Source organism: Biomphalaria glabrata, chromosome 1, assembly GCF_947242115.1.
Source record: "Biomphalaria glabrata chromosome 1, xgBioGlab47.1, whole genome shotgun sequence".
Classification (NCBI taxonomy): domain Eukaryota; kingdom Metazoa; phylum Mollusca; class Gastropoda; family Planorbidae; genus Biomphalaria; species Biomphalaria glabrata.
Genome location: NC_074711.1, coordinates 67,546,119 through 67,566,824, shown reverse-complemented (window position 1 = coordinate 67,566,824; position 20,706 = coordinate 67,546,119). Strand labels below are relative to the sequence as shown.

The 20,706-nt window shown below is 32.8% G+C and overlaps 1 protein-coding gene across 3 annotated transcripts; it reads left to right on the top strand.

The window, feature by feature from the left end:
* The first annotated feature begins 1,856 nt into the window (after window positions 1-1,856).
* Window positions 1,857-20,423, top strand: LOC106061300 (probable tRNA(His) guanylyltransferase). Of its 3 annotated transcripts, none has more exons than XM_056010065.1 (7): window positions 1,857-1,985; window positions 15,457-15,822; window positions 16,337-16,513; window positions 17,017-17,186; window positions 17,483-17,571; window positions 17,826-17,933; window positions 18,443-20,423. In XM_056010065.1, the coding sequence occupies exons 2-7, from the start codon at window positions 15,476-15,478 to the stop codon at window positions 18,605-18,607; spliced, it is 1,056 nt and encodes a 351-aa protein (XP_055866040.1). In that variant the 5' UTR covers window positions 1,857-1,985; window positions 15,457-15,475; the 3' UTR covers window positions 18,608-20,423. The 3 variants fall into 3 exon arrangements, with proteins under 3 accessions (XP_055866040.1, XP_013074833.2, XP_013074834.2); XM_013219379.2 differs by lacking the exon at window positions 1,857-1,985 and adding an exon at window positions 8,662-8,687; XM_013219380.2 differs by lacking the exon at window positions 1,857-1,985 and adding an exon at window positions 11,843-12,167.
* Window positions 20,424-20,706: the final 283 nt, after the last annotated feature.

The following is a 20,706-nucleotide window of genomic DNA, read 5'->3' as shown; positions in this document are numbered from 1 at the left end:
AATGCAGCCCTGCCACTGGTAAAAATGTGTAACCTCTCTTGAATACGCTCTTGGAATTAAGTGACTGTAGTTTGCTTTAGATTTTATATCGAAAAGAAAAGTTTTATCGTCAAAATCTTCTGTTGGGGGTTTTCCACCTCAAAATGCTCTGTAGGGGGATCTTAGACTCAAAACCATCTGGAGGGGTTTTAAACTTTAAAAAAAAGCCATCTGTAGAAGAAACTCAAAACCCCTGATTGGCTTGGCTACGCTCAAATAATTTTAGTGTGTAATTTGTTTTTTTTTTTATATTGAAGATGTATTTTTAGCACCAAACCCCTCTGAACGGGGGTTTAAACTCAAAACCCCTTTGACTACGCTCATAGATTTTAGAGTGAGTAATTTTCTTTTATTTATATTGAAGAGGTACTTTTTAGCTTCAAACTCCACTGGAGGGGAGTTTAAACTCAAAACCCCATAAACTACACTCATAACATTTTGAGTGTATAATTTGCTTTTTTTTTATTATTAAAGAGGTATTTTTTACCTTCAAACCCCACTGAAGTGGGGTTTAAACTCAAAACTGAGTCAAAACCCATTTAGCTACGCTCATAACATTTTGAGTGCGTAATTAGCTTTTTTTGTATTAAAGAGGGGGTTTATCGTAAATTTTAGACGGGGTTTTAAAATCAAAATCTTCCTTAACTGTGCTCTTAGAATTAGGGGATTTTCGTTTGCATTTTTTTATTGTTTTGTTTTATAGAAGAGGGGGAGTTAACTGCAAAAAAACCAAGTAGGGGGTTTAAAACTCAAAACCCCTGGTAGGGGGTTTTAAACTCAAAACCCTTAGTAGGGGTTTTTAAACTCGAACCGCTCTGGTAGGGGTTTTATACTCGAACCCCCATGGTAGGGGTTTTTAAACTCGAACCCCCCTGGTAGGGGGTTTTAAACTCAAAACCCCTTTGGTTGTGCTGGGGCAAGTTATGGTTTAGTATTAAAATCTCACCTAAAATAAACAAAATCAAAGCAAAAAATCAGTCACTAAATTCCGACTTCCCCCCCCCCCTTTGGGGGAATTTCATTTCGGGGGGGGGGGGGGGTTGAACCCCCAAGAACCCCCCCCCCTAGCTACACCCATGATATATATTATATATATATAATTCTCTTCTTTCCTCAAAAGTTTAAACGAGTAGTAAGGAGTAAAGGAAAGATCACTCTCTGATTTCTGTGTTACGGTCGTATCGAAGAATGGTGTGAATGATATGGTGCGAATTTGGATATTGAATGGAAGTGGGATTAAAAGCTGGAAGCCGGAAGGAATGGATATGAAGAGAGTTGGAAAATATTATGTTTACGTAATTTGTGATAATATTAAAGTATTTTTATATTTACACTGCGGTCGCATAGGTTGCAGTGGCCTAAGGCCGCCCTGCAAAATAGAGGTGTATGCTACGCAACCGGTCGACTAGTATATATGTATTCTAGCTCTAGACTTTAAAATAATAATATTATATTATTGTAACTCTACTTTGTAACTATGTGATGCGCACCGACATCTCATTCTGCGAAAGATGCACTGCTAAGAACTAGCCTAGAGGTGAATGTTGACATTAAACAAGATAACGGAGTTCTGCCCAAGTCGAAGAAATGCTGTGCTCAATGCAGACATTGTTACTAGATTTGTGTGTTTGTGATGTCCTGCTGATGTCCTCTTGTGAATAAACATCTGTATATCGTTGAGTCGTTTCTCTTAAGTTAATTATTACAATATTCAAATAATTTTAAAGAATAATTCATTTGTAAGTTAGCTAAGCGTGATAAAGGTATACAACTAAGATGAAAGTCCAACTTGTTTTCTTTTGCAGTGCCTTCCCTTACCAAGGGACATTAATCAGAAAAAGTAAATACATGTTGTTACCTAGATTTATATGTTGTAATACAACTAGTATCATATATCACAAATCTACACTACCACAGTACTAGACTAGTAACTAGTTCTATGTTAGGTACATGTCTTAAGTTATAGATCTAAGTTCTAGTCTATATCTAGTTTAATTAATATATTTCATAGATTTAAGTCTAGATCTATCTAGTAATTTAGTCTAGATCCAAATTTATCTGGAATCTGGATATCTGATCTAACTAATCTACTCTAAATGTACTATAGTAGATTCTTATACCTGAACACCGACTTACGGGAACTAGGTCAAATTTTTATTTTATTTTTTTATTTGGTGACGGTTTAACTTACAAAAAAACTGAAAGCAGATTCTTATTCTGCAACTAAAGGACTATAAAAATAGCTGTATTCCTTTGTATTACCACTCATAGTCAAGATTTTATTTTAAAATAAAGTGGGTCACTTCATGCTCCTATATTGAACGCAGTTTTTGGGCTTTCTCCTCAATTGGACAGTGAGCACCGTCATTGTACACTACTATGTAATTGCTAATAAATTATATCTGTGTTACTTAATTTTTTTTAGATTGTATTAAAAGAAGTAGATTCACTTTTGCAATATGTATTTATAGTCTATTTCCTCATATACTCTCTCTCTGTCTCTCTCTCTCTAGCTCTATAATATTATAGAATATAGATCTATATAGAATATATATATATATATCGTTTATAGTTTATTATTTATATACCTATGTAATCTATGTGTAGAAACAGACAGAAATAAATCTATATAGACTATATATCGATAAATTAATTATTATAATTTAATAAATAAGATATTTTCAACTAGGCTACATTGGCTACATGTATTTCCTCTGTCTTTCTTTTAATTGCCATCCAAGGACCCTCTTCTTGTTTTCATTAGTTGGATGTTCGTTTTGTGACACATTAACACCCCCCTCCCTCCCATAGATGCTTATAATTCTTTTCATGACTCTCTCCCCCTTCCCTCCACTGCCTGTTGGATAGTTTGTGACACTACAAGCTGAGTGTATACTTCTCCTCACTGCCAGCTCATCTGGAGTGATCACCTGCAGTGGGCATGGTCTCTGGCTTCAAATTAGCAGCCCGCACTTTTTCTTTCATTCATAAATTATATATTATAGACATCTCGATCTAGGTCAAGCTTATTCATTGAAAAAATCATAGATTTATTAATCCCAATAATATTTCTTATTACGATTTTGCTGTGTCCAATGAAGGAGAATGAGCTGAATTCATTATTATTCGTTGTACACCCCCTTATTAAATTTTATTTAACAGCTAACGGTATAAATGTGATTGGAATGTCTTTCTAAAGATGTTTGGAAGCTTATTTTGATATGCCCATCAGCCTACGATCAAACAGGCTCATAATATAGCCTTCATCCCTTATATGGGTATGAATTGCCGGGGGAGGTTAAAACAACAGCTTTACATACATGGTTACCGAGAATCTAAAAAACTGCCATCTGCTTTGGAAAAACGGAACAAAATTACCGGAACTTATCTAAAATTGGACATGCGCAGTCCCGAAACGTTGATTTTTGCTCCAAACATAAAAACAAATGAATTACAAACAAAAAAAGCGACCCGTTCATTGAAGGAGAATTTGATGGGGTGTCCAAAATATAAGAAGCTACTATAGGTCTAGTAGCTGAGTAGTACTAGTCTAATTCTAGATCTAGATACTAAGATAGAGATTAGAGTAGTAGTTTATGCTATTCTATACTGGTATACTATAGGCCCAAATTTGAAAGTTTGACTTTGACAGCGCATTATTTTACAATGGTTCGACTTCGACATAGAAAAGAAAAAGACGTATCAAAATCTTATTTAGTTAAAGGGAAACTCCGATAGTTTTTCAAATTTTAGTTATTGACTTATTTAAATTCTGCGTAAAAAGTTGTAATAGTAAACATTATATCATTTTTTATTTAAATGCTCAGAAAATTTTATATTTAATAAATTAGACAGAAAATTCTTCACGCCCCCCAAAAAATGGGGTTCTGCGAGATTTTGTTTTAAGTTATTTGATGTGTCACTTCCCTAAACAATACTGAAAGAGAAACTTAATTTAACCAATTGTATCGCTTCATTCTTACAGTAGAGAGTAGCTGTTAGGCTTAGTGACGGCCTAGTCCAGAGCTATGATAGAGTTATATAATATATAAACATGTATAGATAGATCCAAAAGCATTAGGATAACCAACTCGAGAAAAAAAAGTAACATTTTCATCTAAGCCTCTCCCTATCCCAAGAATTAAAAAGATCATGTGTCTGAATGATTGGAACAAGCTGGTCAGTGTAAGATAGTGTTTGTTGTGTGTTGAGTGATCTGGCGAGAAAATACACACTGCCGTGATTAGTCAAGCATGTAAATCTACTTTTAATACGCATTTTTTCTTTGCTTACAAGATCCTAGATCTAACTGCATAGACAAAGATATATTTCTTTTACGAGAATGTAAACTTTGCTGTATGGTCTCCTGTTATACAATAAGTCAATAGATTAAAACACCTTTGTGACGTCACATAGAAACCCGGTGAAAGTCTGACTGTTTTGGATGCGCAGGAAAATTATGTCGGAAAAACATCAATTACTAAGTTATTATTGCAAATAAAAAAAAAAGAAGAATATATTCATTATCTGTAAATCAAAACACATATTATATCAAAAATTGTCAAAACCATCGGAGTTTCCCTTTAAAGGAGAATAAGGATGACTACTTATATTTGTACCCCTAACCTATATTTGTTATTATATTTAAGGTCAAAGAGGCAGTGTGATTTCATTTAATTCGGACAAATTTGACCCACATTATTTGATTCCGGACACCATAATTTATTTCGGACAGTCTTTATATTTAGGCATTAATAAACTCAGATTTTAATTCTATATTAACATTAACTAAATTGTAAGATCCCCAGGCATAGCCCCTCACATGAAATCATTAAGATGTTATCACATTATGCATAAATACGAACACAAAAAAATAAAAATATGAACACACTTATTCTACCAAAATTAGGTCACTGGGATAGTGACTTCTACACAGACTTTTAGACTTATTTTATGTTTGCATGATTAGATGTGTGTTGAATGTTTGGGGTTTGCATATTATGATGTGTGTTGAATGTTTGTGTTTTTTTTTGTTTATTAATTTAATAAATTTCTAATACAGATGATCTTTTCTAGTATAGTACAGGTTAGGATAGCCATTCTTGCCTAACTGAATCCTCTATATTCTCTCTATATAAATCTAGATCTATCTAGTAGGTCTAGATCTAAGCATTTAACTTCATTCAGTGTACCAAGCTCACTCCAAACATTTGCCCATTTATTTTCTATTTAAAAAAACAACAACAAACGAACAAATATAATATAAGATCATTTTTATTGATGTCCAAAACTGGCTGTCCGAAATAAATTTTGGTAAGAAAATCGTAATATAATTCGGACACCCTATTAAATTTTTTTTGGTATGGAATTAGACATCTTGGCTTATAAATCAAATAAATCAGCTTCAAAAACAGAATAAATATTGCCGGGCTCATTAGAATAGACTTAGCCAATAAAAAAATATAGTCTTAACCCTAGGAAGAGGTAAAGTCATCCGGGTAACATAGGAAAAAACAACAACCTGACTAACAAATTTGAAATTCGTTTTTCTTACATAAAAAGATAGCTAAGTGTAAATGGAAGGGAATTGGGTCAGAATCATTGGAAAATGGACAAGCACATTATACAGCGGGCTAGTTTTATAATAAATATTAAAATAATTATTTAATGACCAAAAAAACAGCAAATGTCCGAATTCATCTAATGTCCGAAATAAATAAACTACTATAGAGATAAATTATTAAAATTTCTTTAAAAAAAAAACTTAGAATGGCTTAGTTAGATCTATTCTAGATTCTACAATAACAATTCTAGTCAATCAAAATAAAAGATTTAGATTTACTAACTACTGATCTAGATATAAAATCTAGATCTAGAATCTAGTACTTTCTCTAATTCTAATCAAGTCTAATCACTCTAATCTCTAAATAATGTCTCTAACTCTACTAGATCTCTATAGAATTAGAATCTATACTATATTTATATTTATAAATACTATTTATAGTTAGGCCTACTCTCACTATACAGACTATGACTATGTGTAGTATGAGTCACTATGACTATGCAGTATCTCTAGATCTATATTTTATTATATATAGATAGACTCTAGTCAAGTCTCGACTACTAGATCTAGACCTATATCTAGATCTGAATTCTAGATCTAGATTATAAAATATTAGATTGACTAGATATCTAAATTTGGACCATGGACCATGGTGCATTAGCCAAGCAAGACCTGTATTGGCTGTATATTTAGATTTAGGATTGAAAGGAGAACATATATATATTACACTTTCCTTGCTTTCCATTAAGCCTATTCAGTGTTGTGTACAGGCTTTTCTTCAGGTTTACCATCTATAAAATGCTACAATATTGAACAAAATTTTTTTTTATATTTGTTCGTGTATTTTATGCAATTTTTTTTTAAATGTTCAGAGCAAAAATAAACATAATCAGCACATTTTTAGTATATAAAAGACAACAAACAAACAAGCAATGTATTAATAAACACATGCTTATTAAACATTATTTTGAGAAATAGAGAATTTTTTGCATAATTTTGTTTTGCTTAATTACTTCCCTTCCCCAATAAAATAATTTATATTAAGTATGCTCTCCCCTGCCTTTTTTGTTAAATCCATTTATAGCATTCAATTTGCCTAAATTTTGAACTATCAATGTGTATGGCAATTAGTCTTTTCTCTTGCACGTGGTAGTTCACCTCTTTGTTGAACAGAAAATACCTGAAATAAAAGAATTTTTAAATGATTAAAAGATTTTTAAATGCATTTTGTTTGAAACGGTTTACAAGGCGTTTGATATTGTTGTCAGTGAAAAAAATTTGTCTGATGCAGTTTACACAGTGTCATACCTACCTCACTTCTCTTTGACATCAGATTATATTTTGACCATGCGTGTTTAAATTTGGCAGTAGATATAGTTTTATAGATCAATGAATGACGAGTTTATAGATTATGTTTTCTTTTTTTTTTTTCTATCTCTAGCCAATATGGAGCTAAAGCAATTCAAATGCAAAAAATGGCAGCGATTTAGCTTTGTTTGATAAGGCAGCTTTACTCTAGATTAGATCTAGAATATTCTAGATCTAGATCTAGTACTTTTATTTATATAATCTAGTAAATGAACCATTTCCACCTTTTGCATTGTAGCTGCTATCAAACTGTTTATTACTCTTTAGAGAGATTTAGGCTAGAACTACTACCTTGATCTAAATATATCTAGATTCTTGAATCTAATCTCTAGCTTCTGATATTTGTAGTAGAATCCTTAAAACTGAGCATTTAAGAACCTTGCAGTCCACATAAAACGTGATCTGAGCTGTCATCATGATAGCCACTGGCTCAAACCCTTTTGGGTGCTGTCTCCTACCCTGCTGAAAGTTTGGGGCTTGGATGTATAATATATTAATCATCTGTGCTTAATGACCAAGTTGAGGTTGAGCAAACCAGAAATCAAAATTATTTAATAAAATTAGCATGATTTTTAAAAAATATCTGATATGTATATATATCTTAACTTTCCTGTGTACTGTGGAGAAGTATTGGCCAGCAATCACATGCCTCGCTTTTTTTTACAGCTCCTGCCAGTTTGGTTCTTGTCATTCTTGTAGATTTGTTTTGCTGGGGACATTTCTTGTTCTATGTTATGATCTACTAATTTTCATAGACTATAAACTTTGCATGCTATTTGTTATGCAAGAAATCTGTTTACATCCATTCATACTTTGACCATTTTTAGTTAAACATTTCAGTTTTAAAAAAAAAGTACAAAAAAAGGGTCCAGAAACATTAAGCTTGAAAAATGTGGTAAAATTAATATTAAATGGTTTACATTATTCCAGCATTTTTCAATATTGTGATTTAGTTTGTGTGTATTATTATTGTTTACATACTCTACATGCAGTGGTCAAAGCAAAAACAAATGTTTAGCAATGATCATCTAAAACATAAAGAAATTTTTTTATTTATTTTGTTTGAGCTGAAAGTGACTACGCGATTTTATGTCTATAAACAATAACTTTAAAAAAAAACTCTTGTAACAACTAAAAGAGAACTGAAGGTTTGAGAATCTCAGATTTATTTGTTATATAAAGATCATTCAAAACCCTAATTTACTAGATTTGGACTGAACAGATAAAATTAATATTTCTATTCATAATTGTTATATTATGTAAAGATCATTCAAAACCCTAATTTAATAGATTTGGATTGAAGAGATAAAATTATTATTTCTATTCACAATTAGCAAAAGCATTTTACAAATGTACAACATCCAATTGTGTTAATTAAAAATTGCAATGCAACATTAAATCATAATGACCAATAAAATCTAGAATTTGAAATAACCAAGGAGGAAGTGCAATTTTAAAACAACATACATAACAGTGTCTCTAGCTTGTAGCTAGCTTCATGTTGTACATGTCTTTTTTTTTTTTTTATTAATTTTATGGTACCTTGTTAGCATTTCCCTGTATATGTTTCTATGTTGTGTAGAAGACATTCATATGCGTATCAATTAGCTATTCATTTCATTCACATGTAGTTGTCATACAGTTGGGTGAACTCATATCTAGGCTAATATATGCCTTTCATTATGTTGCATTGAATGATAGGTTAAATGGATTTAAGGTAATACTGAGTGAATTGAATCAATGTAATATTGAGAGAATTGAAACATACCATTGAACACATTTTTATTTACATTTCATTATTGTATTGAATAGTTGATTTTGTTGCAAAGCATTTTAAGAAAAAGTAATTCAATTTTTAGAATGTTGGAGCTTTTTTTTTTCCAGTACACCATAGAGCAGTGTTTCCTAAAATGTTTACTTTATGGAATACTTTGCACATTCTGAGTATTTAGCAGAACACTTTGCTTATTTTTCATAGAGGTTAATTCTTGTGGTGGCATACTAGTTAATTATTCCAGTAATTCATTGAACACCTATTCAGACCTGGCAGAACTCTAGGATTCCGCGGAACATAGTTTGGGAAGCACTGCTGTGGAATGACATGTATTTCTTCAATGCAAGTGCTACTACTTAGTGGTGACATGATCTTGTAGAGTAAACTACTTTCACAATGTAGCATTCAAACAAACAATAGGGAAGTAGTTGAAGAGTATTTTTTTGAATTAAGTTAAATTAATACCCATGAGGATGTATGAGCCCTGAGTGAACTAGTTATATCTTTTATACATTTGAAAAGTGATCACGGTAACATTCACCCAGATATCCCCACTTCTTTGACCCCCCACCCCCAATATTTCCTTTTTCCAAGCTGGTTCAGACAAGTGATAGGATCATAGTGCATTAAGAAATCTAAAAGCTTGAAATTGCGCTAAACAAAAACAATTGGTAAAAATATTTCTAATCACACAGATTTATAATTGTTTATTTAGATCTATTACAAATTTAATGACATGACTGATCCAAACTAAGTGATACACTTACATGTAATAAAAGTTTTTTTTTTGTTTTTTTTTTTTAGTTTTTCTAATGTTTTTTTTTTTTTGTTTAGAATATTATTTGTTTTTGATGCATGTTTTGAGAAGGTTGATAGGTAAGTATGTCCTCATAAAGCTTGAAATGTTCCTCCCCCCTCCTCCAAATGGCTTCAGTGTTTTTTCCCCTGTGGATTTCCCAAATGGAAGATTCCTTAGATATTTGTGTTTTACTTACTTTCTGGAATGTTATGTCATGGTGATGTATGGCTATTTCTCATTTGAGATCAATAAATATGTTTGCAACTATTTGGGAATCACCTGCCACAGACATTCAACAGCAAAAAAGTGACTGAATGTTAATCAAAAATTGATACTAAACTTTAATATTCATTATTTAGTGAAGAAGTTGACCAGACTATATTCTACTGTAACTGTAGTTCCTAATTCAATGTCATAGATTCCAATTTACCAGACTTTATATTCTATCTTAATTGCAATTCCTTATCCAAAGTCATAGATTCCAATTTACCAGACTTTATATTCTATCTTAATTGCAATTCCTTATCCAAAGTCATAGATTCCAATTTACCAGACTTTATATTCTATCTTAATTGCAATTCCTTATCCAAAGTCATAGATTCCAATTTACCAGACTTTATATTCTATCTTAATTGCAATTCCTTATCCAAAGTCATAGATTCCAATGTGCACTAGAGGGAATTACATAGTTGGCCTAATAGGTTTATGTATGGCACAACTTTTTATTTTAAAATGTAACTATCAGATTACCTACAGCTCCATTGAACTATTAGGATTTGGGTGTGCTCCCTCCCTCCGCCTCTGCTCTGTAGCTTAGTTCCTAAAGCCAAAGAGCTCATGTACTTCTGACCAAACACACATCAAGCCCTGTCGCTTTGCTACCTAGTTCAGTAAGTGTATTGTATCGAGACACAACCAAAGATCCTGTCACCCGAGTTGTACATTTACTTACTAGTCTTTAAAGGGCTCATGTTTTGACCCAGCATATAATCGATTGGTGTTTGCTTATAATTTATAATGTACAGTCGACACAATAGTCTGCCACTTGAGCCCGTCAATTTCTTTTGAGATTTTGACACAGATAAAAACTGGCAGGGTATTAATGGGGGATAACATCGACTTTTCTCTACAGTTGTCTTTTCCTGGTATACATTTGTAGGGCCTAGTCAGTTTGAGGCATGAGTCATATTTTACTTGATAACAGCCTCAAATGGGAAAGTCTGTTTGATGTACCAGGACTGACCCATTGATAAGTAATAGTATGTCTCTGTTCTCTTTCAATAAAATATACAAGCCTCTCTCTCTCTCTCTCTCTCTCTCTCTCTCGACCGTGGTACTGTGCCTTGATTGATAGACTAATAATAAATTGGCAGTTCTTGAGTGCCCATAACTTCTGATCCTTTTGGCACTGACAATGCTAAGTGCGTTCTATCGTGTTACAGGTCGATATCAGTTTTCTACCACATTTTCTTCGTGTACCAGTATTCGAAGTTATATTAGTTGGATTTTTTTTTTAGATGTTATTTTAGGCGTGGTTGGGGGGGGGGGGGAGGTCTAAGAAAAAGATGGAGAGATTTAAATTATTTTAGATACTAGTGTTAAAGTTTACATTAGCCTATTGTTTGTTTTTCCCAAAGTCTTTGCTTTTCCACGGGCTCACAGTGACGAAGAGTAAGTCGTTGAAATGACTTAGAAAGCCTTCTTTGTCTTTGAACGAATTTCTTTCATTGTTAACATACCAAGAATAAAATGAATGAATGTAACTTGAAACATCTTGACCGACTTGATTGATTCTACGTACTAAATGGACACTACGAGAGCTGTGAACCGAGTCTTGTGTAAGCGTTCCTGAACAGGTCATCTCTTGTCTGGGTTCCTTTTCTCGGCACACGTGTTAACAGACTATATCCATATTAATTTGACTGAACCGTTTGAGAATCATTGTCACTGTAACGTGTTTCTATAAGCTAAAATAAACCTGAATACGGTTAGTATCAAATGAATGTTCGCATTGGTAGCCGTTGAAGTGGATACCTTAATTTAAGTTGAAACTCCTCTACCATTAAAACATTACCTTCAAATCTCTTGGACGTTAAAATAATGGTTTTTTGTCTCTTTCCTCTATACATATAGCGACTCTGTGTCTTTTAGTTGCAACTCGCCAATAGCTTGAGATCTTTAATGAATGCCTCGCTGAAGTTTGTATGGTCCCACCCCCATATCTCGGGCATGGAGTCACAAACTCGCTTCTCTGTTCTCCTGTTGTACACCTACGATCTATCTCGTGTCGACCAGTTCAACATTTATTTTAGCTTGAGTATCTTCGCCCAACTTTTGTCAAAGGGAGACTACTGAGCGAACATGATCGAACTGTGGAATGTGGTTATAATTTATTAAGAAAAAGTTCCGCCCGCTGACGCGTGTGTGTGTGTGTGTGTGCTGTTTACTTCTGTAACACTTTGACAATCCACTTTTTGTTAGTCTGTCACATTTCACGCGAATGACTTTTGTCTTCAGTTTGAGGCTACTGACACTTCTTTCTGCTTCCACTTTCATGTCTCTATAGAACTACAAGTGCAGATCGGGCTGTCATAGAATTATTCACTATGGATTTCTATATCACTGTAAGTGACAATTGTCTCATTCATTAGAGTAGGACGGAGTACAACTAGGAAGACTTTAGGTGTTGTACTATTGATTGTATTATTATTGTATTGTATTGTTTAGACTTCGTTAATGATAGATGTGTGTAGGGACATGATATGATATGTAGCAACATCATAAACCACTTAGACAAACATAATGTCCTCACACCATACCAACATGGCTTTAGGAAATATAGATCATGTGAAACACAACTAATAGGACTAATTGATGATTTTTCAAAAGGTTTAGATAATAGTGAACAAATAGATGCTATCTTACTAGATTTTTCTAAGGCTTTTGACAAAGTTCAACACCATAGTTTGCTTAAAAAATTAAAATATTTCGGTATTAATGGTCCACTGCATCAGTGGATTAAAGACTTTCTGATAGGGAGAGAACAAACTGTAATAATAAATGGTTCTAAATCAACACCGATAACAGTAAACTCAGGTGTACCTCAAGGAACAGTCTTGGGTCCACTACTATTTTTAATTTACATAAATGATTTACCAAATTGCATTACTTCAGGAACAAAAGTCAGATTATTTGCAGACGATTGCATAATATATAGAACAATAAAAACAACACAAGACACAGATATTTTACAAAGAGAATTAGATGAATTACAGAAATGGGAATCAAATTGGAGCATGTCTTTCCACCCAGAAAAATGTCAGTTGTTAAGAGTAACAAAAAAACTAAAACAAATTAATTCCACTTATCTTATTCATGGCAAACCAGTAACACAGACTAAAAACGCAAAATACCTAGGTGTTATAATAAATGAAAAACTGTCATGGAATCCACATATTGATGAAACTACAAAAAAATCAAACAAAGCATTAGGATTTATTAAAAGAAATTTCTATAAATCAAATAAGAAAATAAAACTAAAATGTTATTTAACCTTGGTTAGGCCAATAATAGAATATGCATCCTCTGTTTGGGACCCCTCAACTCAAGAAAACATTAAGAAACTAGAACAGACACAAAATAGAGCAGTGCGATTCATAACCAACGAATATTCACATTTGACTAGAGTAACACCTTTAGTAAAATCACTAAATTTAGAAAGCCTTCAGGACAGAAGGCTCAAAAGTAAAGTAGCAATAATACATAAAACACTGAACCATAATCTTCAAATACAAAAACAAAATTTAATAAAATACTCTGAAAGACACAAAGATAAAGGCACATTCCTCGTCCCATATGCTAGGACAAATTTGTACAAATACTCCTTCTTCCCTAGTGCTATTAGAGCATGGAATGGGTTGCCTGAGCTAGCCAGGAAAACCAGTGACTTGGCAGAATTTAAGTCATTGGTTAATATGCATGACTAAATGCATGACGCGTAGGACGTAATCATCTTCTTTTTTGAAGTAACGTCTGTATTATATAAGATAAGATATATTTGTTGTTTTTACTAACTATCCTTTAGTCTATTTGACCGTTGGAGCTCCATGCAAGATTTGTCGACCGTCTTTCTCCATTCCTCACTGTCTATATTCGCATAAATGTTTAACATCCCCACTCTTTCAAATATGGATCACTATAATGCAAAATATAAATGGTTATTTAAGCAAATTATTAATGTCTATAGCCTAACAGAGTGGATATAAAATAGTACCGGTATATATATATTGTAACAGAACAATGTATAGACGTTTGATGTTCTGTGTGTGTCAGAATTTCAGTGGGATTGTTTGGGGTTTTCTCCTAATGGGAATTTTTTTTTTTGTTAAATCTTAATGCAATCTTTGTTATAATGCTCTTAACAACAAAAATTCTTTTTTTTTTAAACACCTAAGTTCAAATGGTCTACTCATTTGTTTATAGGGGTTACACTTTTGTTCATAGAGCATACACATTTGCTTATTTGGTCTACACATTTGTTCATAGGGGCTACATATTTGATCTACACATTTGTTCATAGAGGCTACATATTTGGTCTACACATTTGTTCATAGGGGCTACACCACTTCACCTTAACTACATAGTTGTGGAATTATAGCATACTAGATCCTATCACTAACTTTCTTAGTAGCTACTCAAATCTTATCACTTTCACTCAGAGCTATAAATCGGTATCGACTTCAAACTATGAGCCATAAAATAGGACACAGTAAACTGTTGATGTCAATATATGTTATAACAAGGGAGACACTGCGATGCAGTTCAGTTTCTTGATAGGGGAAACACTCTTAGAACAAAAGATTGTCATGACAAGTCAGTAGCTTAGACATGATACAATGTCATGATAGGACATGGTCTAAGATATTACCCACAATGCTAGAACACTGAATATCATGACAGGACATGGTCTAAAATATTACCCACAATGCTAGAACACTGTGAATGTCATGACAGGACATGGTCTAAGATATTACCCACAATGCTAGAACACTGAATATCATGACATGGCATAGATTGTGACACATTGTGTAAATCGTGACATAAACATGACATGCAACATATAATAGCAGCACTAGGGTATAAAAACTGAGAATAGCACATATCCGTAGCTATTGTACCCTGGTGCTGCCTATTATATGGTACTTATCATGGTTACTCATCATTTGTTTTAGAACTAAAGCTTCCAACTTCTTTATATATATATATAGTACTGTTGCTATCAGCTGTTTCTTTTAGTTCTATACTCTTCAAAATCATAAAAAGTTGTTTTTACAAAGTTTATATCAACCAATTCTGTCTGTCTGCCTGGTAAAATGTTTGTAGTTAAAAATATACACAATTATTGCTAGTACTAGACAAAACAAGAATCAATAAAAATTAAAAAAAACAACAGTTAATTAAGTATTGGTAATTTTTTTTTTTTTTGGTATTGAACAAGGGAAAGAAATTATACTTGACAGATGTGTTGGTATAAATAGAATTATTCCTTTGAGGAGGTTTGAGCCCTGAGTTTGAATTCAACCTATTTTATTTATTAAATGTATTTTAAAAATGGTCATGGTTACATTCCCCTAGATGTTCTTTTCTTTCTTCCCCTTTCTCAACTGGTCCAGACAAGTGATAGGATCATAGTGTATTGAGAAAGCTAAGCAATGAAACATTTTCAAATTAATTTTTTCTCAAAACCGTGATTAAATTATTATTTTTTTCTCCCCTAGATTCTTATAAGCTTACTCAGACTCAAGGTGCCACCAAAAGAATTAGAGAGAAACTAAACCTAAAGTGAACTGTTGAAATTTAGTTTTTTCTTTTCAATTATATCTGATGGCAACATGTTTTTTTTTTCTCATTTAGTGCTCATCCATCAGTGTCCATGCTGCTAACCAAGACATTGTCCAACAGTGGTAAACTTTCCTTGACCTATGTACAATCTCATATCAGTGTTAGTATAAAAACATTCAGTCAGTGCAAACACCACTTAAACACATTGAGAAGATTTTCTTGTCAAAGTTTTCAAAGGAAGTCTGGGAGTCTCAGTTCTCAGAGAAACTCGCTAGGGCTGTGTGGTGCACTAGGGGCACCAGCTCCTTGTAGGAAATTCAGCACAAATACAGTCATGGCCAAAAGTAAATTTGATTATGTTCGACAGTTTGAAATAGACGACCCTTGCTTGCCAAACTGTTGGATTGTCATTAGAATTGATGGGAAAGGTTTTCACAAGTAAGATATTAAGAATTATTAATAAAAAAAAAAAATGTCAATCAGCATTACTTATTTATTTATACATGTGTACATCTACAGAATTTCAAAGCCAAATAGTTAAAATTAAGCCAACATTTTACATCTTCTTTTTGCTTAAGTTCTTTGAAGGGGGCACATTTGTCAAGTGGTAAATCATCTTTTTTGAAGGAACATTTGTATTATATAAGATAAGATAAGTGCTTGGCTTCCAAACTGAGTGGTCCCTGGTTTAAATATCGATTTTGATTTATGACTTTAAGGGTGCTGAGTCCACCCAACTCTAATGGGTACCTGACATTAGTTGGGGCAAGTAAAGAGGTTGGACTTTGTGCTTGCCACATGACATCCTCGTTAACTGTTGGCCATATAAACAGATGATCTTTACATCATCTGCCTATAGATCACAAGGTCTGAAAGGGGTACTTTACTTTTTTTTTTTTTAAGTTCTCTGAAATATAATAGTGTCATGAAGTGTCAACTCTGAATTCATTAGGTTCACTGAAGCTCACAATTATATGAAACCAAATGATGAACGTGGTCTGGGATTGATGTCTTGTGCAGCACAGAGAGTGATGAATGAGTTTAAAGAAATTGTTTTAGCCTATGGCCAGAGCGATGAGTACAGCTTTGTTTTTCACAAAAACTGTCAGGTCTTTAACAGGAGAGCAAGGTAAAAGTCATTCTTTCCTTCTGATATTTTGTCTTCATGTGCATCCTGAACTTTTCTCCACTTTATCTATTCCTGTAGTTTCAATTAGTTGTGAAAAATGGCATTACAGAAATGTTTGAGGGCTTGGAAATGAACACCAGGAATAATACTATTCCTATTACAAACTGTGTTGCAATGCAGTTTTACTAATGGAATGTAGCTTTATTTTACAAACTTAATCCCTCTCAGCTTTTTCTTAAGGACTAGATAGTCACAAGTATTTTGCTGACCAGTTATAAAATTGTGTCTCTCTTTTCAGTTGTATTTCTCATATTCTTTCGTTTGTATAAACAATGACAACCAGAAAAGACACAACTCACACATCATCTAGACTTTAATAAAATGCAGGCATGTTGCTTTTGGTACTGCCTTGTGATAGTTTGATTTCTTTTCACCATCCATATTTCAAAATGTGTTTTTATATTTTTTTAATGAGATAATTCAAAATTGTATCTTTTTGATAGTAAAATAATGACAAATGTTGTCAGCCTGTTTGCCTCGTCTTTCACAATGTACTGGCCACGATATTTCAACACACAAGAGCTCCAGTACCCACCAGCATTTGATGCCCGAGTTGTTTTATACCCTTCAGATGAGAATCTGAGAGATTATCTAAGTTGGCGGCAAGCTGACTGTAAGTTAACTGAAATCGTTTGTTACATAGAAATATAAACTTTGGAAATATTTTGGTTGATTGTTATCTTTCAATTAACTTGAAATATTTCAAATAATCCTATTATTTGTGACAATAAATATTCATGACTTAAATATATGTCCTCCCTATTCTAAAGCCTCTAGTTGAAAAGTATTTTCCAATTCCTATGAATGACAGCTATGATTTATAGTTTGTTAGTAGCTTCCAGATGCATGGAGTGAACGACTTTGGTTGTAATGTAATTCACAATTTATTTTTCTCTCATTATCCTACAGGCCATATCAACAACTTGTATAATACATGTTTCTGGAAATTAGTTCAGGAAAAAGGGTTAAGCCCAGCGCAGTCAGAAGCAAGACTTCGTGTGAGTTTTCTTTTTTGTTTTAACCCATAAAATATTTATGAAAAAAATAAGTCACAAAACAATTGGAAATATTTTTTTTTTAATTTGACATTTGAAATGTTTGACCCAATGTTACCTTTCCTTTTGGCGGTTTTAAAATTTATCATAAGTCTTTAATGAAACTTTTTTATTTTTTAAATATTTGTTCATTTTAAATAATGGAAAAAAACAAACAATTTTAATTATTCCTTAAGTTATTTGTTTCACATTTCCAGGGCACCTTATCAAGTGACAAAAATGAACTGCTGTTTTCTGAGTTTAATATCAATTATAACAACATTCCTGAATTGTATCGTAAAGGATCAGTTCTGATTAGAAATAAAGTAAGTTTCATTTTTTTTTTCAAACCACTTAGTTGTAAAAAATAACAAATTAGAACATTTAAGATGGCAAGATGGCAAAGAGAAATGAGTGACTAATTCAAGACTAGTGAATACTTGAACTACATCAAGTCCATTTTTTGTGTAGGCTTAGAATTCAATACTTGTTTTGTTGGTGGACCCATTGTACATTCTACAGACAGACATCTTATGACTTATATAGCTTCCAAATGTCACAGTTATACTTTGTGTGAAAACGTGCATGCTGCAGTGTTCTATAATATAGACAATCCTACATTTGTAAAATAATGACATTACTCATGCTCTAAAACAAAACAGTGAAACAAATCATTTCTTGTGTATTTTGTAAGTTTTCATAACTTTACATACAAAATGAATGTGTTCAGTGTTACATCATTGCTGTCAATTAATCACATAACAAAAGAAGTAAACACACAAGTCATACATTTTGTTGCATGTTTTCCATTTCTTGTTTTTTATTTTTCTTCCAGGAGCTCAATGGCCCAGAGAAAACTATGACTAGTAATAACGAAGACAAAACAAGATATTTAAAGTCGGAACAAAAGAAAGCCCTAGCTTCTTGTTTAGTCTTACATTGTGATATCATAGGGAAAAAATTCTGGGAGGAGTATCCTTACATTCTCAGTGATAAATGAAGAACATATGAGTCAATAGTTTGTTCTGTTTTGGGTTTAGGATAAATGTGTATTAAATTTATGAATGTGATTTGTACCAATGACTGAATGAGGAATGAGTTAATATTAAAAATTTACAGTAACCGACTAAACGTGTTTATTCATTGTGTGTATCAGGCAATAACATTCATAGCCCATGTCTATTAATTTAAACAAGTAACTAAAGCATAAGAATAAATGCACAAAGATGTGCACAATTTATTGTCAACTAAAAGCATGATGCTACACTCTATTCAAAAACTAGCACTCTAGTTCAGCTGTGATCTAATTGAATTTGATTTTAACTTTTAACTCAAAGTATAGTTCATTGAATTAGGAAAAATAAAACTATGAGGTATTTTCATGTGAAGATATAGTCTGATGTTAATAGTGCACAACTGATGACCCTACTCAACGCTAAAACAATATTAATGAGTATATCACACAAGTAATTTACAGTCATAAAATAAATATATCATTAACCAAGAACTTGTCACAACTGTAATGACACTGCTGTGAAGTTACTGTCTAAGTACATTGGGGAAAGACCTTTAAGTACTGTCCTTACTAGAATATCTACCCAGATAAAGGAATGTTAAAGGGGGGGGGGTACACCTAAAGAATGTGCTGGACACAAGCCTCAACCTTTTCAGAAGTGTTATAACTATTGTGTGTTTTAAAATTAAATGTCATTCAAATACGTCAGAGAAATGGTGTAACTGACAATGCTATAAACAACAGCTTTAGTTAGAAAATGTTTCTCCCCCTTGTTAATTACTAATCTTAACACAACTTTAAGATCTGGGTATAAATAGTTACTTACCTAAAGATGATAATAAATATCTTTTTGGTTCACTAATTAAACAAAATACAATGTCAATACATAAATACACCAGCATGTGAGCCAAACTATGTACATATCCACGCCACTCTTACACATTATTTTGTTTGGATAATGAAAGACTATATAAATATATGTATTGAGTATACACAATATGTGCCAGTGATGTTCAGCCCCAGGTAGACTGCATTTTGCATTAAGAATGCAGTGTATGTGTGCAGTTTATAATATGCACCTGTTTACTGAATAGTATAAGCATGCACTGAATAAAATATGAGTCACATATGCCACTGTTATGGTGTACAGTACATACTACGTCCAGTGCTCATCATAACCAATGTGTATTAGGGTGTGAAGTACACACCATGCCCATAATAAAATCATGTAATAGGTTGTACAGTAGACAGCATGCCCAAAACCAGTCAAAACCCTACGTTCATTGATCAGGAGCCACCTATATAAAAGTTACACACTGCTGCCAAATGTTTAAAGTATTAAGGAATCTTGATACAAAACAAATGTGTCTATTAATTCTACAGAAAGACTTACTTACATAGCTTCTAAGATGTTATTTTTGAAAAGGCCATTTCTAAATGATCAAGTGTAATGCTAACTATTGCATTAGTTGCATTCTTTTCTATCACACTACCATCATTGACATATAAGAAGATAAAAAGTTTCTGTTCAATCAAGTCCACAACCAAACAATGCACAGACCTACATAATCAACAAAGCTTAAGCACAAATTTGTATCAAATAAAAAGAGAACAAAGTCTAGAAACTTTACATGAAGGCAAAGCAACACTCAAGAAAAAACTAGTTTTAAATTTAACCACAAGTTTTGCTTTGAAAATATGTTACATTTGCAGTAGAATTTTTTGTGTTCTGATAAATGTGTGTGTTGATTTATCAAATGTAGAGATGATAATGTTGGGCAAAGAATTAAGAAGGGAAAAAGGTGGGGGGGGGGGGGGGGGGGGGGGTGTGCAGTTTGCATGGTTTAGCTAACTACTATTGTGTCAACCAGCCTAACTTCAAATGTGCTCCCTCTTAACAAGGCTCATCTCACCAGTGTTACAGATTTTCAAATTCAGGGACACAAAGAAAAAACTTTGCTAATAATCTCTACATTTAAAAACTTAGAAACCTAGCTCACATTTGACTTGATCACACAGCCACCCTAAACTATTGTTAGTAACACTCAGGGTTTAATCCTTTAGTAGACTATTATACATCATAC